At 50.9% G+C, this 20,851-nt stretch overlaps 1 protein-coding gene and 1 long non-coding RNA gene across 5 annotated transcripts; one reads left to right on the top strand and one right to left on the bottom strand.

The window, feature by feature from the left end:
- Nucleotides 1–817: 817 nt before the first annotated feature.
- On the bottom strand, nucleotides 818–15,026 carry LOC311611588. Of its 2 annotated transcripts, none has more exons than XR_014793127.1 (4): nucleotides 14,674–15,026; nucleotides 9,932–10,011; nucleotides 6,544–6,653; nucleotides 818–1,057 (listed from the first exon to the last, which is right to left on the bottom strand). It is a non-coding gene; the product is annotated as an uncharacterized lncRNA (long non-coding RNA). The 2 variants fall into 2 exon arrangements; XR_014793128.1 differs by lacking the exon at nucleotides 818–1,057 and adding an exon at nucleotides 3,941–4,340.
- Nucleotides 15,027–15,380: 354 nt separating this feature from the next.
- YBX2 (Y-box binding protein 2) lies at nucleotides 15,381–20,502 on the top strand. Of its 3 annotated transcripts, none has more exons than XM_084863862.1 (9): nucleotides 15,381–15,701; nucleotides 16,280–16,343; nucleotides 17,670–17,703; nucleotides 18,457–18,546; nucleotides 18,713–18,997; nucleotides 19,118–19,221; nucleotides 19,562–19,724; nucleotides 20,117–20,199; nucleotides 20,304–20,502. In XM_084863862.1, exons 1-8 carry the CDS (start codon nucleotides 15,425–15,427, stop codon nucleotides 20,165–20,167), a joined length of 1,068 nt encoding a protein of 355 aa, XP_084719988.1. In that variant the 5' UTR covers nucleotides 15,381–15,424; the 3' UTR covers nucleotides 20,168–20,199; nucleotides 20,304–20,502. The 3 variants fall into 3 exon arrangements, with proteins under 3 accessions (XP_084719988.1, XP_084719987.1, XP_084719986.1); XM_084863861.1 differs by having other exon boundaries at nucleotides 19,547–19,724; XM_084863860.1 differs by having other exon boundaries at nucleotides 19,526–19,724.
- Nucleotides 20,503–20,851: the final 349 nt, after the last annotated feature.

Genomic DNA, 20,851 nt, shown 5'->3' with positions numbered 1-20,851 from the left:
TGCGGACTGAAAGGTCCCAGGTTCGATTCCGGTCAAGGGCATGTACATTGGTTGCAGGCACATCCCCAGTAGGGGGTGTGCAAGAGGTAGCTGGTCGATGTTTCTCTCTCATCGATGTTTCTAGCTCTCTATCCCTCTCCCTTCCTCTCTGTAAAAAAAAAAAAGTCAAATCCATCAAATAAATATTGAGAATGGTAAATAGGTAACGCTTTGAAGAACAGGTCTTGAACCTGCTCTCACAACACCCAGCTGCTGGGATCATAGCAGAAATCTTGACTGCACTCACTCACCCATTCATTCAGTTAATATTTACTGAGTCTAGTAAGTACCAGATACTTGGGACACAAAGATGGTGAGCTTAGCAGTATGATATCTGCCCCTCAGTTGGATGGAATGAGATTATCAGATAATAAACAAAAATGCAATGTTGGTCTGTGTGCTCAGGCCAATGCCTGTCTACCACTAGTGAGTGATGGGTTTATAATGAGAGTAGGTAGGAGGAGAAGCCCCCTGAAGTATGCCTGAGGGATCTTTGTGATTCTGGCCTTGCCTCTTTGGAAGTTGAAGGAAAGAGCTGTAGGTGGAAAAGAATGAGACTGGAGTTGTTCTGGGTCTGGAAGAAAAGACCTATCCACCCTCGTTGAAATCTTGCTCACCCTGGGTGCTAGAAAAGTCAGAACATTTCTTAACAACTGGACCAAGTGAAGAGAAACAAGGCTGAGGACAGAATATAGACCCGGCTCACAGAGGAGGGAAGCTAAGGAGTCAATCACAAATGACTACAGCATGTTGACTATGATAATTCATTTGCTCATCGTTCATCTCCAGGTGGTCTCAGAAGCCTTGCTCTGTGCCATGCTTTATGGCCCATGGGGGAAAGCCAGGCACCTGTAGAGCAGTGTGGTGCAGCCCTTTGTAAGGAATGTGGAGTTGAATGAGCACTAAGATGGGGTCAAACCCAATCTGGAAGGCTGGTAGGTCTTTTGGCAGTGGAGACACCAAAGCTGAGGAATCAGAAGGATCAGCCTTCAACAGGGTGAGGAAGGATCTGGGAGTTCTGTGGACGAGATAAAGACACAGTCTAGCCATAGACGGTTTGGCTCAGTGGAAAGAGCATCAGCCTGTGGACTGAAGGGTCCCAGGTTCGATTCCAGCCAAGAGCATGTGCCTGGGTTGTGGGCTTGATCCTCAGTAGGGGGTGTGCAGTAAGAGAATCAATGATTCTCTCTCATCATTGATGTTTCTATCTCTCTATCCTCCCTTCCTCTCAGAAATTAACAAAAAATAGCCGAAACCGGTTTGGCTCAGTGGTAGACCGTCGGTCTGCGGACTGAAAGGTCCCAGGTTCGATTCCGGTCAAGGGCATGTACCTGGGTTGCGGGCACATCCCCAGTAGGGGGTGTGCAAGAGGTTGATGGTTCTCTCTCATCGACATTTCTAGCTATCTATCCCTCTCCCTTCCTCTCTGTAAAAAATCAATAAAATATATTTAAAAAATAAAATAAAAAATAAATAAAAAGACTGAATCTTTAAAAAAAAGAAAGAAAGAAAGAAAGAAGGAAAAAAGAAAAGAAATTAATAAAAAATATATTTTTTTAAAAAGAAAGAAGCCGGGACCGGTTTGGCTCGGTGGATGGAGCATTGGACTGAAAGGTCCCAGGTTCGATTCCGGTCAAGGGCATGTACCTTGGTTGTGGGCACATTCCCAGTGTGGAGTGTGCAAGAGGCAGCTGGTCAATGTTTCTCACTTATAGACGTTTTTAACTCTCTGTCCCTCTCAATTCAATAAATCAATAAAATATTTTTTTTTTTTTAAAGGAAAGAAACAGCCCAGCTGGTGTAGCTCAGTGGATGAGCGTCAATCCATGAACTAGGAGATTAGGTTTCAATTCCTAACCCAGGTTTTGTGCTTGATCCCTAGTGAGGGTCCTGTAGGAGTTAGCCTGTTGATTCTCTCTCATCACTGATGTTTATATCTCTTCCTCCCTTTCCTTTTTTTTTTTTTTTTAATATATTTTATTGATTTTTTACAGAGAGGAAGAGAGAGGGATAGAAACATCGATGAGAATCATCGATCAGCTGCCTCCTGCACACCCCCCACTTGGGGATGTGCCCGCAATCAAGGCACATGCCCTTGACCGGAATTGAACCCGGACCTTTCAGTCCGCAGGCCGACGCTCTATCCACTGAGCCAAACCGGTTTCAGCTCCCTCTCCCTTCTTCACTCTGAAATCAATCTATCCTATCTAATAAAAGAGTAATATGCAAATTAACCATCACTCCGCTACACCCACAAGCCATGACCACCAGCCATGCCCCCCAGCCAATCAAAGCAAGCAAATTAACCCCAACCAAGATGGCTGTGGCCCAGAGGGCAGGAGGGAGGCTTGGGTTTCTCTGGCAATAGAGGAAGCCAAGCTTTCCACACACCCTGGAGGGCCCAGGCCTCCACTCAAGGGTACAGAGTTTCAATTATAGAAGGTAAATAAATTCCAACAGAAATGGTGGTAGCCATGGAGCTGGAAGAGCAGGAGGCTAGGGTTGCCCGGGGCTATGGAGGAAGCCAAGCTTCTGCAGCCCTGGCAGGCTCAGGCCTCCACTCAAAGCTACAAAGTTTCAATTATAGAAGATACATAAATTCCAACAGAAATGGCTGCCACCACAGAGCCAGCAGGAGGGGTTCCACTCCAGAATACAAAGTTTCAATTGTAGAAGATAAATAAATTCCAGATACCAAGGCCTTTGTTTGGGTCGCCAAAGGTCCCTCACCCAGGCCACCCCACACCCCAAGGGAACCCCCATCTTGATCCAGGACACCCTTCAGGGAAAACCAGCTGGCACTCACCCGTGGACCAGGCCTCTATCCTATCTAATAAAAGAGTAATATGCAGATTGACCATACTCCAACACACAAGGTGGCTGCCCCATGTGGTCAAAGATCCTGCCTCCATGAGGACACAAGATGGCCACCACAAGATGGCCAGTAGGGGAGGGCAGTTGAGAGGGACCAGGCCTGCAAGGGTGGGCAGTTGGGGGTGATCAACCCTGCAGGGGAAGGCAGTTAGGGAAGACAGTTAGGGCCAGCAGAGGAGGGAAGTTGGAGGCCAACAGGCTGGCAGGGGAGCAGTTAGACATAAATCAGGCTGGCATAGGAGTGGTTAGGGGGTGATCAGGCTGGCAGGCAGCAGCAGTTAGAGGCAATCAGGAAGGTGAGCAGTTGGGAGCCGGCAGTCCTAGATTGTGAGAGGGATGTCTGATTGCCCATGGGATTGGACATCCCTCGAGGGGTCCCAGATTGGAGAGGGTGCAGGCTGGGCTGAGGGACACCCCTCCTTCCTGTGCACAAATTTCGTGCACCAATATACACACACACACACACACACACACACACACACATATATGTGAAACATTATATATATATGAAACATTGTATATATGAAATATTATATATATATATATATATATATATATATATATGAAACATTATATATATGTGAAACATTTTATATATATGAAACATTAGCTGGGTATCAACCCATCTTGGCTGGTCTAGAACCATAAAAAGAATAGTTCAAGATGTAAAAATAGCCCTGACTGGTTTGGCTCAGTAAATAGAGCGCCAGCCTGCAGACTCAAGGGTCCTGGGTTCGATTCGGTCAAGGGCATGTACCTTGGTTGCAGTCTCGTGCCCAGTGGGGAGTGTGAAGGAGGCAGCTGACTGATGTTTCTAACCCGCTATCACTCCCCCTTCCTCTCTGTAAAAATAAATAAATAAATAAATAAATAAATAAATATACATATATATATATGGATATATATGTGTGTGTGTGTGTGTATATATATATACATATATTTTTTAATTTTTTTATTTTTTTAAAGGTGGTGAGGAGCAGGTAACATCTGTGTTCAGAGAAGAAAGATTCAAAGGGCAGGTTGGGGTCTCAGCTGTAGGCCTCCAATCCAAGGGGATACCCTTGCTGTGTCTTGTGTGCCCTGTTATCTAGCTTCTCCTCCCACTGAGGCCATCCCAGCCACTCCCAGGCTGACCTGGATGGCATCTTTTCTGCCTCATTACCTCTGTGATGATCCAACCTAGCACTTGTCCTACAGACACACGTCTGTCTACCCCTCCAGACTATAAGCAGTGTCTTTCCACCCCCAGCATCCACCACAGAGCCTGGCATATGGCCAGTTCTGAATGTTTATAGAATGAATGAACTGGAGGGAGGAGGCAATCTGAGCAGGAGAAACTGCCAAGAACACAAAAGGATATCAGGAAGGAAGAGTGTTGAGTCTTCTTAGCACTTCAGGTAGGTGGTCTTACTATGCTGGGGGCTCTCCTAGAGGGAGATGAAAGCTCAGCTCACTTATGCGTCAGTTTGGTAACAAATGATACACAGTGCACCCAGTGATTATTATTTTGTTTCAGATGCTTCAGATACATAGTCAAAGTAGTTTTCAGATCAAGAGGAAGTCTACTTGAGAAACCACTACTGGAGAGCCTAATCTGTGCATGGACCTGATTCAGAGGATGAGGTCTGAAACTGTCCTGATGACATAATTAATGGAGACTATTGGGAAGGATGTAGTGCATTTTGCAATGGGAATGAGGTGAACTGTTGGAGAGAGGGAAGACATTGTATTATACAAAGATTGTCACAGTAATATTTCTCATCTCACATGTTCTTATCCTGTGTGATCTTGCCATTCCCCATCTAGAGGTCTGATGGATCTGGGCAGGCTTGTGGTTGCTTTGACCACAGCACAGGGTGAAAGTGCTGCCATGTGGCCTTACAAGGCTGGGTCATAAAGAGGTGATGCAGCTTTCACCTTATTGTTTTATTTCACTTTTTTAATCCTCACCTGAAGATATTTTCCCATTGATTTTTAGAGAGAGTGGAAGAGAGAGGGAAAGACAGAGAGACATATCCATGTGAGAGAAACACATTGATTGGTTGCCTCCTGCATGCGCCCTGACCAGGGCCCTAGCAGGGGAGAAGCCTGCAATGCACTTATGTGCCCTTGACTGAATCTAACCTGGGACGCTTTGGTCTGCAGGCCAATGCTCTATCCACTGGGTCAAACCGACTATCACCTTATTTTTTTTACACACTTGCACCTGATGCCCTGGACCATCATGCAGGAAATCTAGCTACCACATCCAGGCTGTTAGGAAACCAAGGCTATATGGGGAGGCCATGCAAAAGGACTCCTGTCAACAGTTGTAGACACGAGGCCTTTGAGTTGCCCTTGCTGAGACCATGGGCATTGTGCAGAGATAAGCCAACATCATCATGCCATTCACGTCAAAATTCCTAAGCTATAGGATCCATGAATCTATTAAAATAGTTGTATTTTATACACTAAGTTTTGAGGTAGTAACTGGAACAAGCGGACAACTTAAACACTATAAGAATCATTTGACCTTTTGGTTTATGATTAAAGAGGCTTCATAATGAGTCAAGTATGAGTTTCAGTAAAAAAGTTTATGACACACATTTTAGCTGCTTAATGGATTGTAATGGCTTATTTAGTCATTTCTTTGGTTTTAGGATATTAAGTCTTATGGCTCCATATGACTGCATATTAGTTTGTACTGGTTTATTTGTAAACATTCCATTTAATTTGCATTTTGTTCTCCTACTTGATTGAAAATTCAATAAATATAATGATTGTTTTTTAAATATATTTTTCTTGATTTCAGAGAGGAAGGAAGAAGGAGAGAGAGAAACATTAATGATGAGAGAGAATAATTAATCGTCTACCTCCTGAATGCCCCCCACCAGGGACCGAGTCCACAACTTGGGCATGTGCCCTTGACCGGAATCAAACCCGGGACCCCTCAGTCCGCAGGCCAACACTCCATCTACTGAGCCAAACCAGCTAGGGCAATATAATGATTCTTTAAAAAGAATGTTGTGCCCTGACTGGTTTGGCTCAGTGGATAGAACATTGGCTTGCAGACTGAAGGGTCCCAGGTTCGATTCTGGTCAAAGGCATGTACCTTGGTTGCGGGCACATCCCCAGTAGGGGTTGTGCAGGAGACAGCTGATCGATGTTTCTCTCTCATTGACGTTTCTAACTCTCTATCTCTCTCCCTTCCTCTCTGTAAAAAATCAATATATTTTAAACTTACACGGAAGAGAATCCCTCCACTTCCTGGCTTGAGGCCCCAGTCTCCTGCCTGTTTACAGAAGAGGGAGTCCCCTCTCCCGCCACCCTCAAAGTCCTCCGAGTCAGCCCCACAGTTCATCTGAGCAGTCCATCTTAGGAGCTACCTTGGTTCCCCAGACTGAGCTGTCATGTCAGAGTTTGATTTGAGAGGCCACACAGACCTGCCTGTCCAGAAAAATACCCACCACCCTCATTGCCTTCTGGAGTCTGCCAGGGAAGCCTAAATCCCCACCAATGGCATCAGTCTCAGAGCCGATTCAATTCCACCAAGAACCCAGGAAATGGCTTTAGACAACCATTCAGGGCCACTCAATTTAGAAAAAGTTTTCGCAGGGATTCAAGACCTACCAGAGTCAGGTGCCAACCTACCTGTCCCAGCTGTTCCTTCCTTCCATAGCCCTGCAGGCCTCCTGCATTTGACATAATAGTCACGCCTTTCCCACTCCTGGGCCCTCACTGCTTTTTTAACCATTTCCTGTCTAAGAGAATAGAGAGATTAATACTCACTAGTATTTTATAAAGAGCTCACCCAACCCTAGGGCTATCAACCTCATCTATACTCAGGACTCCAAAGGCAAGACTCTAGCTCTGTCTCCTGAGCTGCAGACTCCTGCCTCCAACTGCCTGCTTTTGTTAAATTATTTTAAACTGGAGGCCCAATGCATGACATTCATGCACTGGGGGGAGGGGGAGGGGAAGAGAGGGGGAGAGGGGGAGAGAGAGGCTCAATCTGGCCTGCACCCTTTTTCAGTCCAGGAGCCCTTGGGGGATGTCCGGCTGACGGCTGAGGCCTGCTCCTAAGCTGTCAGCTGGACATCCTTAGCACTGCCGTGGAGGTGGGAGAGGCTCTGACCATCAACACTGCACCTTCTGGCCGAGGGGAGCTCCCCCTGTGGGAGCCCACTGACCACCAGGGGGTGGCTTCTGCCTTGAGCATCTGCCACCTGGTGGTCAGTGTGCATCACAGCAACCTATGGTTCTGCCATTCGGTCGATTTGCATATTACCTTTTTATATAGAATTTATCTGAAAGAGAAAGAAAGGGGGAAGAGAAGGAGATGAGGTGTGGAGAGACAGAGTTTTTTTGTTCCACTTATTTATGTATCCATTGGTTGATTTTGTATGTGCCCTGACCTGAGATCAAACCCACATTGGCATATGGGGTGATGCTCAACCAATTGAGCTACTCTGCCAGGGCTCCACCTGCTGCCTTGAGGTCTCCTCTTGGGTGTTTCAAACCAAACTCCTGACTATGTTCCTCCTCTAGGGTTCCTCAGCGAAGTAAGTACCATTGTCACCCAGCAAAGTTCACCTCAGCTAAAAACCCAGGTTTCCTGATTCCTTTTCACACATTTCTACACATCCATCCCACCACCAAGTCCTGCACACACTATTTCCAAAACATACTTCATGCTGGTCTACTTTCACTGCCCCCACACTAACCAGGCTCCCAGCATCTCTGCCTCCCTCCAACTTATTTCCACAGAATAACCAAATATTTTAAAACAAATTAAGTAGGGAAGATTGTGCATGGAGGGGAGGTATATGAGAAGTTTCTGTATCTTCTGCCCAATTTTGCTGTGAACCTCAAAATGCTTTTAAAAATAAGTTTATCAGGCCACATGACTCACTCCCCCTTTTAAACCCTTCAAAGACTCCCCATCATTCTTGGAATCCATCCATTTGGTTGGTCTGGCTCTGCCCACTTTACCTTCCTCCTTATTCTCGGAACTTTCCCCTCTAATAAACTCTGCTGCCTCAGGGCCTTTGCAATAGTTGTTCCATGAGCCTCAAACTCTCTCCCCTCATCCCTTCGTTAGCTGTCTTCTTCTCAACCTTCAGGCCACAGTTTCAGCTGTGACCTGCACCCTGGCAATGTCTTCCTGACAGCCTAATCTAGATTAACTCCCCACATCCTTCTCTGTCACGCTGGCCTGTGCATTTCCTTCAGGGCTGTTATTGTATCTATAATTAGCATGTGTATCTAAACAGGTACACTGTCTTGTTAACTAGAATGTGAGTCATGTGAGGGCAGGAATCTTGTGTCTTATTCACCACTATATTCCCAGCACCTTTTATCACACCTGGCACACCGTAGGTAATCAGTACATATTTTTTGAAATAAATGAATATGCATATTTTACTGTAAACTATCTGAAATATTTTTAGAAGTCACAGAGTTGCTAACAAGCACTGCAATTATCATTGGTTATTGCCGCACTTGTCTTCCTCACTTCATGGTCAGAAAACGGTACTCAGTAAATGCCAGTGAAATTAGAGAACAGATGATTTAGTATCATGAAACTTGAGATTTAAAAAGATAGATCTGGTCTGGCCAGTGTGGCTCAGTGGTTGAAAATCAACCCATGAACCTAGAGGTCCCCAGTTCAATTCCTGATCAGGCCACATGCTAGGTTTCAGGTTCAACCCCCAGTACAGGAGGCAGCCAATCCATGTTTCTCATCAATGTTTCTATCTCTCTTTCCCCTTCCCTCTCTGAAATCAATAAAAACATTAAAAATATAGATAGTTCGGCCAAAACCGGTTTGGCTCAGTGGATAGAGCATCGGTCTCAGACTGAAAGGTCCCAGGTTCAATTCTGGTCTAGGCATGTACCTTGGTTGTGGGCACATCCCCAGTACGGGGTGTGCAGGAGGCAGCTGATCGATGTTTCTGGCTCTCTATTCCTTTCCCTTCCTCTCTGTAAAAAATCAATTATATATATATATTTCTGTAGCAGCACTATTTACTAGAATTGTGTTGACAAATATTCCTTATCAGTACTAATACAGTATCCACTAGCCACTTATGGCCATTGCTCTTGAAACATAGCTAGTGGTTACTGTATTGGACAATTCAGACCAGTGTCACAAAGACCTGTCAGGAGGAATGTTTGGGGCCCAAATGGATAGGGACTCAATGGGAAGACAGAAGGCTGGATCTTGGGTCTTCAGAGCAAATCTAAGAGATTTAAACTTTACCTATGAGTCTTCAATGGGAAGTCATGGAAGAGTTTTAAGCAGAATAAAGTATTTCATTCATAAAGTTTATTTTATTTTTTAACCTCTTTTTTCCTTATTTTTGTTAATCCTCACCGGAGGATATTTTTTCCATTGACTTTTTAGTGGGAGAGGAAAGAATGGAAGGAGGAGGGGGAGAAGAGAGAGAGGCCCTGGCCGGGGCCAGGGGATTGAACCTGCAACTCAGATACATGGTTTTGACTGGGAATTGAACCATCGACCCTTTGGTGCTCTGGCAGATACTCTATCCACTGTGACACCCTGGGGCCAGGGTTCTTCTTTTTTTTAATTTCTTTATTGGTTAAGGTATTACATATTTGTCCTCACCCCCCCATTACCTTCCCAACCCTCCTCCCCCAGCCAGGGTTCTTACCCTATTCTTATCCCCTTCCTTCCATAGGCAATTGTGCTAGTATATATCTTTTTATTTTCATGTATACTGACAAGACAAAATTGTCACTTGTGGGAATGTTGTTGTTCTTTTTAAGTGAAAAAGAGTTTATTAGTGAGACTGAGAGTGACTACCCCACAGACAAGAGCACCTGGGAATATGTGTTTTTAAGTAAAATCATTGTATATGTCATTCTGTTTCTTACTTTTTCTCTAAGCATCTATTTTAGAAGTCTTTTTTTTTTTTTTTTTTTTTTTTTTTTTTTTTTTACCATAAGTACTTCTAACTAGTTGTTTCTAATCGCTGCACAATACTCCATGGTATACACTCAGCTCACCACATCTTACCTATCACACTCCCAGCGATGGGTGCCCTGGGTGCCTCCAACTTCCCCTCTGCGGGCACTCATGCATGTCTCCTCACAGACCTGTAAAAGAATCTCCGTGGGTTATGTGCTCAGAAGGTGAATTTCTGGGTCATAGGGAATGTGTATATTTAATGTGCCTAAATATTGCCAGAAAAAATATATTTTGTAAAGATCTTTCTGGCTGCTTTCTTTCATTCAGCCAAATATTTACTGGTCATTTACTGGATGTCGGGTATAGTTCTAGGTACCAAGAATACAGCAGTGAATAAGACAGACAAGATCCCAAGCTTACAAATTAGAAGCAAGAAAATATGAAATATCAGGTACTATTAAATACACAGTGAAAATAACGCAGGCAATGGAACACAGTGACTGGGAGGCTATTTTGCTTGTGAGGTGCTTTCTGAGAAGTGGGTTGGAGGGGGTGGGAGCCACTGGAGGTGAAGAAGCCCAGCAGGCAGGAGGCTATGCAGTGGTGGGGGTGAGAGCTGCTGCTGGTGTGAACCCGATACGGTGGAGCCTTTTACCAAGATAAGGCACCGGAGATCTCCAGCTTGCAGTTGGCCATCATGGGTCTGCAGGCATAGATTGGGGAGTCCTCTGTATTTGTGTTGCTTGCTGGTTTCCTAGCGCTACTGCAACAAAGTACACACACTTGGCACTTAAAGCAACAAAAATTCGCTCTCACGGTTCTGTAGAAGTCTGAAGTCAGAATGTTGCAGGGCTCTCCTCTCTCTGGAGCCTGGGAGAGGACCCTTCCTTGCCTCTCTCAGCTTCTAGCAGCCACACACTCCTTGGTTTGCAGCTGCGGCACTTCAGTCTTGGCCTCTGCCATCACAGGGCATTCTCCCTTTGTATCTGTCTTTAGGAGCAGTTTCCTCTTCTAAGGACACCAAGCATATTGGGTTAGGGCCCCCTAATGACTTCATCTTAACTTGATTACATCTGCAAAGATCCTATTTCCAAATAAGGTCACATTCACAGGAGCCAGGGGTTAGGACTTTAACATATATTCTTAGGGGACACAATTCTGCCCGTATCAGGTCATATGTGAGGCCGTGGGAGAGGATGAGTCTCCACAGGAGAGGTTACAGAGACAGGACAGAAGGGCTGGGGACTCTGACCTTTAGGAAGGGGCAAGTAAAAGACTGAGGAGCCCTTGTGGAAATGTGAGAAGAAAATGGCCACAGAGACAGAAATAAGGGCAAAAAAGTGCTCATTGAACTAAGTAATATGACAACTGTCAGTATCTTTCTTGAATGCTGACTAAGAGAAGCAGCGGAGCCTGGAAAATTTAGTTTGGAAGGAAAAGCCTGACATGTGGAAAGAACTAGAGCGGATGGGAAGCCATGAGATTGGTGAAGAAGATGGAAACGTGTAGTGTAGTCCCAGCATGGTGGAAGGAGGTTGATGACTTGGAAGTTGGGCTCTGGAATTAGGCTGATCTGCATTTGAATTTCAGCTTAGTGTGTTCCACAGTATTGTGACTTTAAGCCAGTTGCTTCCCTTTACTACAGCTCAGTTTCCTTATCTGGAAAATGAGATAATTTTCATAGTATCCACTTCGAAGGACAGTTGCAAGGACTAAATGACTGAAGGCCTTTAATGTGCTTAGAAGAGTATACTGCTTTTAGGTTAAAAAATAATAAGGTTTCAGAAGGAGGTGGTAAGTAATATCAGATATGGTAGATAGGACAAGGAAATGGACAATGGAGAAAAGATCAAGGATGTGGCAGAGTGTCAAACAGGGGAGGACAGAGGAAGCAGCAGCTAACGAGTAGATGGGAGAGGGTGGAGGCTGTAGGTATGAAACACCTCACTGTAATGGGTGAGAAATAAGAGAACAGGAATTGGATGAGAGAAGAAGTAAAATCTGATTTGAACTGTAACAAGAGAGTTGGAAGGGAATGTTGCTGGGAGTATTTGGTAGTAGGGGCAGAGGTGACCTCTTTTATTTTTTTTACATATATTTTTATTGATTTCAGAGAGGAAGAAAGGGAGAAACATTAATGATGAGAGAGAATCATTGATTGACTGCCTTCTGCACGCCCCCCACTGGGGATCAAGCCCACAATCTGGGCATGTGCCCTGCCTGGGAATCGAACCATGACCTAGTGGTTCATAGGTTGATGCTCAACCACTGAGCCATGCTGGTCAGGCAGTGACCCCTTTTAAATCTTTCAAATACGATCTCAGTTTGATGCCACAAATCTCCGCCTTTGCTATATAGGAGGAAGTGCTCTACAGATGGGGGTGGGTACTGAAGAATGATCCCTTGGGGGAATGTGGTGATGTAACTCAGCAAGGAGGAAGTGGGAGGGAGGTAAAAGAGGAGCTGAGTGGTAGGCTTGTCAAGTTCCAGAAGCCTGTGGAGCAATGGGCTAGAGAGTGCCTGGTTCAGAGTCTGATAGACGGTGGGAAGATCACAGGGCTGGAGACACGTTTAAGTGCCATGAGTAGCAGGTAGTCACCCAAAGCAGGGGAATGGATAAAACACTACAGGTAGATGGCAGGTGGCAAGAGAAGACAGTCCAGGAAAGATTGAGGCTGGTGAGGAGGGCCGGCCACAGAAGGAGAGGTATAAGAAAGGTTGGGCAGTGAAAGCTACTGGAAGAGCACTTCTCCTGATGGAGTAGAAAGAATCAAAAAACACCCACTGAATGTCTCCATTAAGAAGGGACTGGCCCGGCCGGCTGCACAGGTAAATCTTAATAATAATTATATATATATATATATATATATATATATATATATATATATATATATATATATATTTTTTTTTTTAAAGAAGGGATTGTAAGACCTTTCTGAAGCCATGACAATGGAGTGAGAGAGCAGGAACTGGATTTGGGTTGGTGGGGTGAGAAAGAAAGATGAGGGAGCAGAGACAGTAAACACTGCTTTCAGAAAGTTTGGTGTTAAACGAATGGAAATAGACAGGGCAGTAGTTAAAGAGGCATGGTGGTGTTTGTTGAGCAAATGCAAAGAGAGTGACAGAGGAAGGAGGAAGCCTTTTCCTTAGAATGCCTTGGAGTCCTTGCTATCCTTAGCACAGAATGATATTTAAATAACCAGGAAATTACATGCACAAACCCTTCAGCTGAAATTAATTCAGTTGAGCACCTCTGAGTGGCATCTGCTAATTCTTACCCACGAGGGTAGAGAGTGTGTAACTGTTGTGTGTATGTATGTGTAGTTTCATGTCTCAGATGCTGCAGCCCCCTACCCCTAGTCTCCTGACTAATTTTTAAATATTTTTGGTTTGTTTTAATATATTTTTTATTGATTTCAGAGAGGAAGGGCGAGGAAGAAAGAGATAGAGACATCAGTGATGAGAGAGAATCCTCGGCTGCCTCCTGCAGGTCCACTACCGGGGATCAAGCCCGCAATCTCTGCATGTGCCCTGACAGGGAATAACCAGAGACCTCTTAATTCATGGGTCGATGCCCAACCACCGAGCCACGCCGGACAGACCCACACCATTCATTCTTTGGTTGTATTAGAAACTATCTTACTATCTTGCTTGCCTTCCCCCAGCCTTGCTTGGTCTTTTGCTTCGGGCATCCCTTGAATTCAGGGGTGGGCCCAGGTAAATCGGTCCTTCACAGGCTAAAGGAGGGTGATCATTTCTGTATCCTTCACTGCCTCGCCTTGTGATTTAGTTGTTTTCTCCTTTTTTTTTTTTTTTTTTTTTTTTTGTCCATTGTATCCTGGGAAACAGAATCCTCAATTCCAAAACAGTGAGGCAAAAGGCACCTGATTGAACCACACAGCAAGGAAGCCAGTGCCAGCGGCCCCCGGACCCGCCGGGAGAGGGCGCTCCAGGACCGGGCAGGCCGCGGCTGGAGCGCCCAGGCCAGGTCTGGCGTGGGACACCTGGACCGAGGGAGCGCACGTGGGGCCGAGTTGCGCTTGGAGGCACGTGTGCTGTCCCGGCGCTGTGTCCCGGCTAAAAATACACGTTCCCGGCGCGGGCCAGGCCCTCCCCGGGCCGCGGAGCCTGCGGGAGGAGCGACTTCTGGAGCCGCATTAATTCAGAGGAGAGTGCGGCGCCCGGGACAGACCTCCGGGGCTCCCGAGGAACCGGGGCAAGCTGCCCACCGGCCCGGTCTTCTCATCGGCGGAATGGGCACCATTCATTTACTCAGTAAACAGGGAGAGCCTGTGTTGTGCCCGGCAGTGTTCCGGGCGTCAGGCATCAATCACTACGGGATTCTTACTGCTGTGGAGCTCACAGCCTCGCGTCGCGGAGGGGACCCTGGGGGGGGGGGGGAGCAGGAATAGAATAAAGAAGCAAATGAACAAATAGGATGTTCTCATGTTTTCAAAATCACCACGAGAAAAATAAAGGGTGATGTCATAGGAGCGCTATGTGAGCTGGTATTTGAAGACGTCCACCGAAAGGCACGGAGGGCACGTCTAGGCAGAGCAAACCGCGTGTGCAAAGGCCTGAGGTCCGGCCAGCTGGAGGGAGGAAAGGAGGAGGGGGCTGAGGGCGGCCCCGCCGGAGCAGAGACCACGGCGCCCGGCACGACGGGCCCTAAGACGAACCCAGGCTGGTGGGCAGCGGAGGTCGGCGGGGGGGCGAGGCGGTCCGCAAGGAGCTGGAGGGAACTTCTGGGAGCGAGGGAAGAGCATCGTGACTAGGATATCCTCTACCTGGCGTAACACGTGTACCGAACTCCGAGAAGAGTCGTGCATGTTGCTGTATGTAAATTTTACCTTCAAAGCAAAGGTGAGAGTCCCCGGCTGAGGAAGCAGCCGTGAGCCCGGAAAGCTGTCCGCCGCGCCTTCCAGCTGGCTCCGCGGGCAAACCCCGCAGCCCGGGCGGCCCGAGCCCGCATCCTCCGGAGAGGGCGGGGCGGGCCGGGCCGAGCAGAGGCTTTCACGCGCGAGCGGCGTCGCGGGCCAGGGCGGTCTCGAGAGCGGAGGCGGCCCGCGCCGCTCACGGCCAGGACGAAGGCCGCGGAGCCCGGCCCCCTCCCAGGTCGTTAGGGGCAACTTCGGAGCCGCCCGCTCCGCCCCGCCCAGCGCGCAGAGCCCAGGTGGCCGTTGGGGCGCCACAGGCCCGTTTGATTTCCCGCGGCCGGTGGAAGGGGGCGGGGAGGCGGGGAAAAGAGGCCACCGACCAATGGGCGTGGCTGTGAGGCGTCACGTGACGCCAACGGGGCGGGGCCCAGGTGTACTTACAGGGCGGCGGGCGCGGGCTGCGGCCGCGACGCGAAGCCCGGGAGGCGGGGCGGGAGTGCGGGCCCGCCGGGATTGGCCTGCGGCCGGGAGGCGGGGCCTGCGCGCGCCGCGGCTGCGGGCTGCGATTGGCCTGGGGCGGGGCCCGCTGCCGGCGTGCGGGCGAGGCTCGGGGCGCGAGGACCGAGCGGGGTGGCGGGTGCGCGGGCCAGGGGGAGGGGCCGGGGCGGCGGCGGTGGTGGCGGAGGAGGCGGTGGTGGCGGGGGCCGGTACTGGACCCGGCGGGATGAGCGAGGCGGAGGCGGCAGCGGTGGCGTCAGCGGCCCCCGCGGCGACGGTGCCCGCGACGGCGGCAGGGGTGGTAGCGGTGGTGGTGTCGGTGCCGGCGGGGGAGCCGCAGAAAGCAGGCGGCGGGGCGGGCGGCGGCGGGGTCGGAGCCGCCTCCGGCCCAGCTGCTGGGACCCCGTCGGCGCTGGGCCCCCACACTCCCGGCAACCCGGCGACGGCGGCCTCGGGGACCCCCGCGCCCCCAACCCGGAGCCAGGCGGACAAGCCGGTGCTGGGTGAGGGGGGAGGACACGAGCCAGGGCGGTTCTAAGGGGGGAGGGCGGGCTGGGTGAGGGGCATCGTGGAGCCCGGTGGGGTCTAGAAAGCCCGAGGCTCGAAGGACTAGCCGGGGGATAGGGTCAGCGGACCACAGTGGGGTCCCTAGTGGGCGCCCCGCCTTGCCTTCCTGGGCGGGAGGGCGCGGTGAGCAGGTCCAGCTAGGGCCTCGGGTGGAGAGGAACCTCAGGGTCTGGCCACGCCCCCGGGGCGGAGGACTTGGCCTAGCTGCCTCAGGTTAGTACCAGTAAAGCCTCAGCCCGGGAAGCAGGTGCACTAGGGACCCTTACATTAAGCCTTTGTGGACCAGGTGAGTACCCGATTCTAGGTGAAAGGCCTGGATCTCGAGGGCTTGGAGGAGCAAGTCTTAGTGCCGGAGGGTTTTGAAAGCCTGAGCCTCACCGCGGGGGCACTTCCCCTGGAGGTTAAGTGTATGCAGGCAGTAGGAAGGTAGGTTAGATCTTGGAGTGTCTCGAAACTGAGCCCAACTCCATCTCTTCCCCCATCTTGCTGTCCCTACTGCATCTCTGCCTGGCAGCAATCCAAGTCCTGGGCACTGTCAAATGGTTCAACGTCCGAAATGGTTACGGATTCATCAACAGGTATCTGAGGAACGTAGGGAGGGGGAGGAACGGGTGTCTCCCCGCTGGCCTGTGGGACTGGACACCCTCCCGAGCTCATCTCCACCCCTGCTTGCCGAAGCACATGGTTGCAATGTCCAGCTGGTGTTGGTTGAAAGTCTTTAATCATAACACAAACGTGGGCAGGAGGCAGCTCCTCTCCAAGGGCAGCGGAGGGTTAATGATCTAGGAAGTTGGCAAACCTGCTCCGACCTCCCAGCTTGTCTGTCTCACCTCCAGGTTTAGTTTGCCTCGCCTCTGGGGCAGAATGTACCTGCTCGCGTGCCCCGGGGCTCTGGGCCGCACTCTCTTTCCTGTTTCGGGTAGCACATAGCACTCGCATAACTCATCTTCCTTACACAGTTGTTGGTTCATTTGAAACCCCCACCTGATGGGACTGAGGCTGGTGGGGGCTGGGGAAGGAGCCGGCCCTGCCAGAGGCTGCTGCTTCTCTTCTTTTTGGCAGCCTCACCCCCTCCCATGCCCTGGGAGAGGCCCTAGTGGCAGCTTCTGAGCAAAGCCAGGTCCCCCCCTGTGGGCCCTTCCCCAGCCTGGGCACTCTGCCCAGCCCAGCCCTCTTGGGAGGCCCTAGTTCCCTCTTAGCAGGCTGACCTTTGTGCAGATCCAAGTGCTTTACAGCTAGAAGAGCTGTTCCAGGGAAGGGCTCTTCTCTAATTCTGAAAACTGAGGACTCCTGGGAGGTTCGGAGGAAAATCCCTCCCCTCCCCGCACTGGGGAGCTGGGATAAACTGGGGTCATAGGCAAGTAGTAATAGAGAATGGCCGAACATTACCGTCTCTCTCACCCTTGGCCCCTGGGTGTGTTGAAAAGGGGCCTGACCTTGGGGTTCATCTCCTGGCTGGGGCTAAGAATGAAGTTTGGGGGCTCTAGAGCAAGTTCTTGACACACTGTCCCCATCTCAGACTGGTCCTGCACCTCTCCTGCCTGCACTTCTTGCTCCTTGGAAAGAAGGAAGGAGACAGGAGTGGAATTTTCCAACCATGATGGGGGTGGGGATGCGGGGGTGTTGACAGGGACAGTTATATCCAGTGCTACCAGGTTCTAAGCGGTAGAGGGTGGAGTGCTCAGCTCCTGCAAAGTGAGTTTCCTTTCCTCCTCCACCCTTTCTCCATGACGCCCAGGTCCCCCACCGAGGTGTAGGGATACTTCTCTCCACACCTGCTCTGGGCCCCTGTCCACTCCAACCAGCCACGGAGGCTGGAGAGGGTGGGCCGAGGATTTAGGAATGGGCAGCTAGGGAGCCCTGGGGGAGGTGAGCACCCCCTAACGGCCCGTCCTGTCCTGCAGGAATGACACCAAGGAGGACGTCTTTGTTCACCAGGTAAGGGCCAGGCTGGCTTTCTGAGGGAAGGAGCCCGCCCTTCAGAACGGGCGTTAATCCTTCGGCAGCTTTCGCCTCAGCGGCACGTCCACCAGGAAATAGCTTCCCTCCCCATCTGCATCAGGTGCCCCAAGTAACTGCCGTCGGCCCCACTTGTGTCGGGTCTTCTGTCAGCGGTGTGTGTGCTGCCCTCTGAGCATGGCACGCTCAGCACCTACTGTGTGACTGTGATCACAGGAATGAGTCACAGGCCACGTTCAGAGGGAAAGGACACAGGCTAGTGGTTCTCAAAGTGTGGTCCCTGCACCAGCAGCATCACCTGACATCCAAATCCTCAGGCCCCACCCCAGCCCTGCTGAATCAGCTTGGGGGAGAGGCGGCAATCTCTTAACGAGCGCGCCAGGTGCCTCTGATGCCGCCCCAGTTTGAGAACCACTGTTTGGTGGAAAGCTCTCAGTGGGACCGAGGTAAGAAGCACAATCCTTTCACCCACTTTGCCACTTAAGACTGTCTCTGCTCTTTGTTTTGATTCCCTTCTTTAAATCCCGGAGGGGTGAAGGAGGGACGGTGGTAACTGCACAATTGTTGTTGAGGCCCCTAGTTGATGGCTTTTCCCCTACTAAACCCTGACTGCCTTCTTGCTCCACCCTCCAGCCCCCGCCCACAGTGAGATGGTGAAAAGAGTAAGATGGGGTGGTGGGCCCAGCAGGGGTGAGACCAGTCCTCACCCTTCTCACGGCCTTTCCCCAACAGACAGCTATTAAAAGAAACAACCCCAGGAAGTTCCTGCGCAGCGTTGGTGACGGGGAGACTGTGGAGTTTGATGTCGTGGAAGGAGAGAAGGTCTGGGGCTGTGGTGTGGGACATAGAGTGGGAGGGTGGCCAGAAGCCAGAGGGGCTGAAGAAAGCGGGACAGGGATTTAGCTGGAAGAAGGGGAAGACAAGTGATCCCAGCCAGTGGGAATGTTGTGCAGTTGTTGTTGGAGCAAGTTCTCCCCCTCTTTTCCAGGGTGCAGAAGCTGCCAATGTCACCGGGCCTGGGGGGGTGCCGGTGAAGGGTAGCCGCTATGCCCCCAATCGACGTAGGTTCCGCCGATTTATCCCCCGGCCTCGCCCGGCTGCCCCCCCGCCCATGGTGGCAGAGGCTCCGTCAGGTGGGACCGAGCCGTGCATCGAAGGGGAACGAGCCGAAGACCCTGGGCAGAGGCCCAGACGGCGGCGCCCACCGCCCTTCTTCTACCGACGGCGCTTCGTGCGAGGCCCGAGGCCCCCCAACCAGCAGCAGCCCATCGAGGTGAGGGAGCTCGGGCTGTGGCACCAGGGCCCCGGAGGATGGAACTGGGGCTGGGGAGAGCTGTGGACACCGGCTCCCAGGCAGCTGCTGTGACCCCGCTCACCAGGCCTCTGTCCCCAGGGCACTGACGGGGTAGAACCTAAAGAGACAGCCCCACTGGAGGGGGACCAACCGCAGGGAGATGAGCGGATTCCCCCACCCAGATTCCGGCCCAGATACCGAAGGTAAGGCTCACTTTCCAGGGCCCTGACCCTTCACTGTCCAGTACCGGGGGGGGGGGGGGGGAGGTGAGGGGGGGGGTACAGGAAGGGTCGGAGGATGGGAAAGGGAAGAGCTAAGTGCTCAGACAAGCCTGAAGCTGGTGTTTTGGGGTGGGGGTGGGGCTGCCAGGGAGAGATTAATGCACAGGTGCCATGGGGAGCCACTCCCAGGGGTGGAGGTGGGGATGGGAAGCTGGCTGGTCCGTCTCTCCTGGGGAGTCCTGAGAGAGAAGGAGGAGTCTGCACAGGGCTCCTCCATGCCCTTTAGGGTCCCCACTTTCCTCCCCAGGCCTTTCCGCCCCAGGCCACCGCAGCAGCCTACCACTGAAGGTGGGGATGGCAAGACCAAACCCAGCCAAGGTCCCACTGATGGTTCTCGGCCTGAGCCCCAGCGCCCACGAAACCGCCCCTACTTCCAGCGGCGACGGCAGCAGCCCCCTGGACCCAGGCAGCCCACAGCCCAGGAGGTGAGGACCTTGGGCTGTCTTTCTCTCCCCCCCCCACCCCCGCTCTGCTTTTTATCTTCCCCCTTCTCATGTCTCCCTGTCCTCCTATTCCCCCATCTCCTGGCCCCGCCCCCACCCCACCCCACCCTTTCCTTCAGCCTGACATCAGTACTGCTGGGCCCACCCCTGGCGGAACCCCACCCACCGGGAAACCCCAGCAGAGGCCACCCAGCCCTTGGCAGCCCCTGCAGACTCCCCTTTCAGCTCCGCTCGAACCACAGCCCCTGCTGTGGATGCGAATTCCAGGAGGAGTGGGAAGGGGTTATAGGAGTGGGAAGAGAAAAGATGGGAGAAGATTGAAGTTGGGGGGCCCTAACGAACAAGAAGGTCTCAACTGACACCCTTCTCTCTAGACCTCAGCCCCCATCAACAGTGGGGACCCCACCACCACCATCCTGGAGTGATTCCAACCAAGGACACCCAGAACTACCATCTGGTGAGAGGCTGCGCTCCGAGAGGGCCAGGGTGGGAGCCAGGAGGGCGGGGACTGGGCCTGAGAAGTTACTAGCCATGACTTGTCCGTTTCTCTTCCTCTCTCAGGTATCTGCCAGGTTTTCCAACTGACCTGCACCCTACCCAGCACCCCCTCCCCCCTTTCCCATATTCATGACATCAAAACACTGGCTTTCCCCCCTTTTCCACGAGACTCAGGAGGGCCAAAGCAACAGCTTTTTGCTTTTTTTTCCTCTCTCCCCTACCAAGGGTTGAAGGAAGGGATCCATCCTTTTTGTTCAGAGGCATCAGCTCCCTCCCCTAAATGAGGCTGAGAAGGAACCAGCCAGCTCTTACCTCCTCCTGGTTGTTTTTCTTTCCCACCCCAGTTTATTTTTGATCCCCTCTACCTCTACCTCTGAAGCCATTTTATGAACTGTCATGTGCCACCTGAGCCTCCAGTAAAAACAAAAACAGGCTTTCTGGTTGTCTTGGTCTCGGCCTCTTTTCTGCCCGGAGAATTGCTGGTAGCTAGCGGGTGAAGGGAGAGGAGGCTGTGGGGCAGTGGGCAAGGCCTGGTCATGAATCTACAACTTATTAATTTGCTATTAATTAAAGCAATGACTAGAAATATAAGTGGGGGCATGAGTGACAGC

Source organism: Pipistrellus hanaki (genome assembly GCF_964339955.1).
Source record: "Pipistrellus hanaki genome assembly, chromosome: 16".
In the NCBI taxonomy this organism is placed as follows: domain Eukaryota; kingdom Metazoa; phylum Chordata; class Mammalia; order Chiroptera; family Vespertilionidae; genus Pipistrellus; species Pipistrellus hanaki.
The sequence above is the reverse complement of the archived record's forward strand: the minus strand, read 5'-3'. Positions and strand labels throughout refer to the sequence as shown.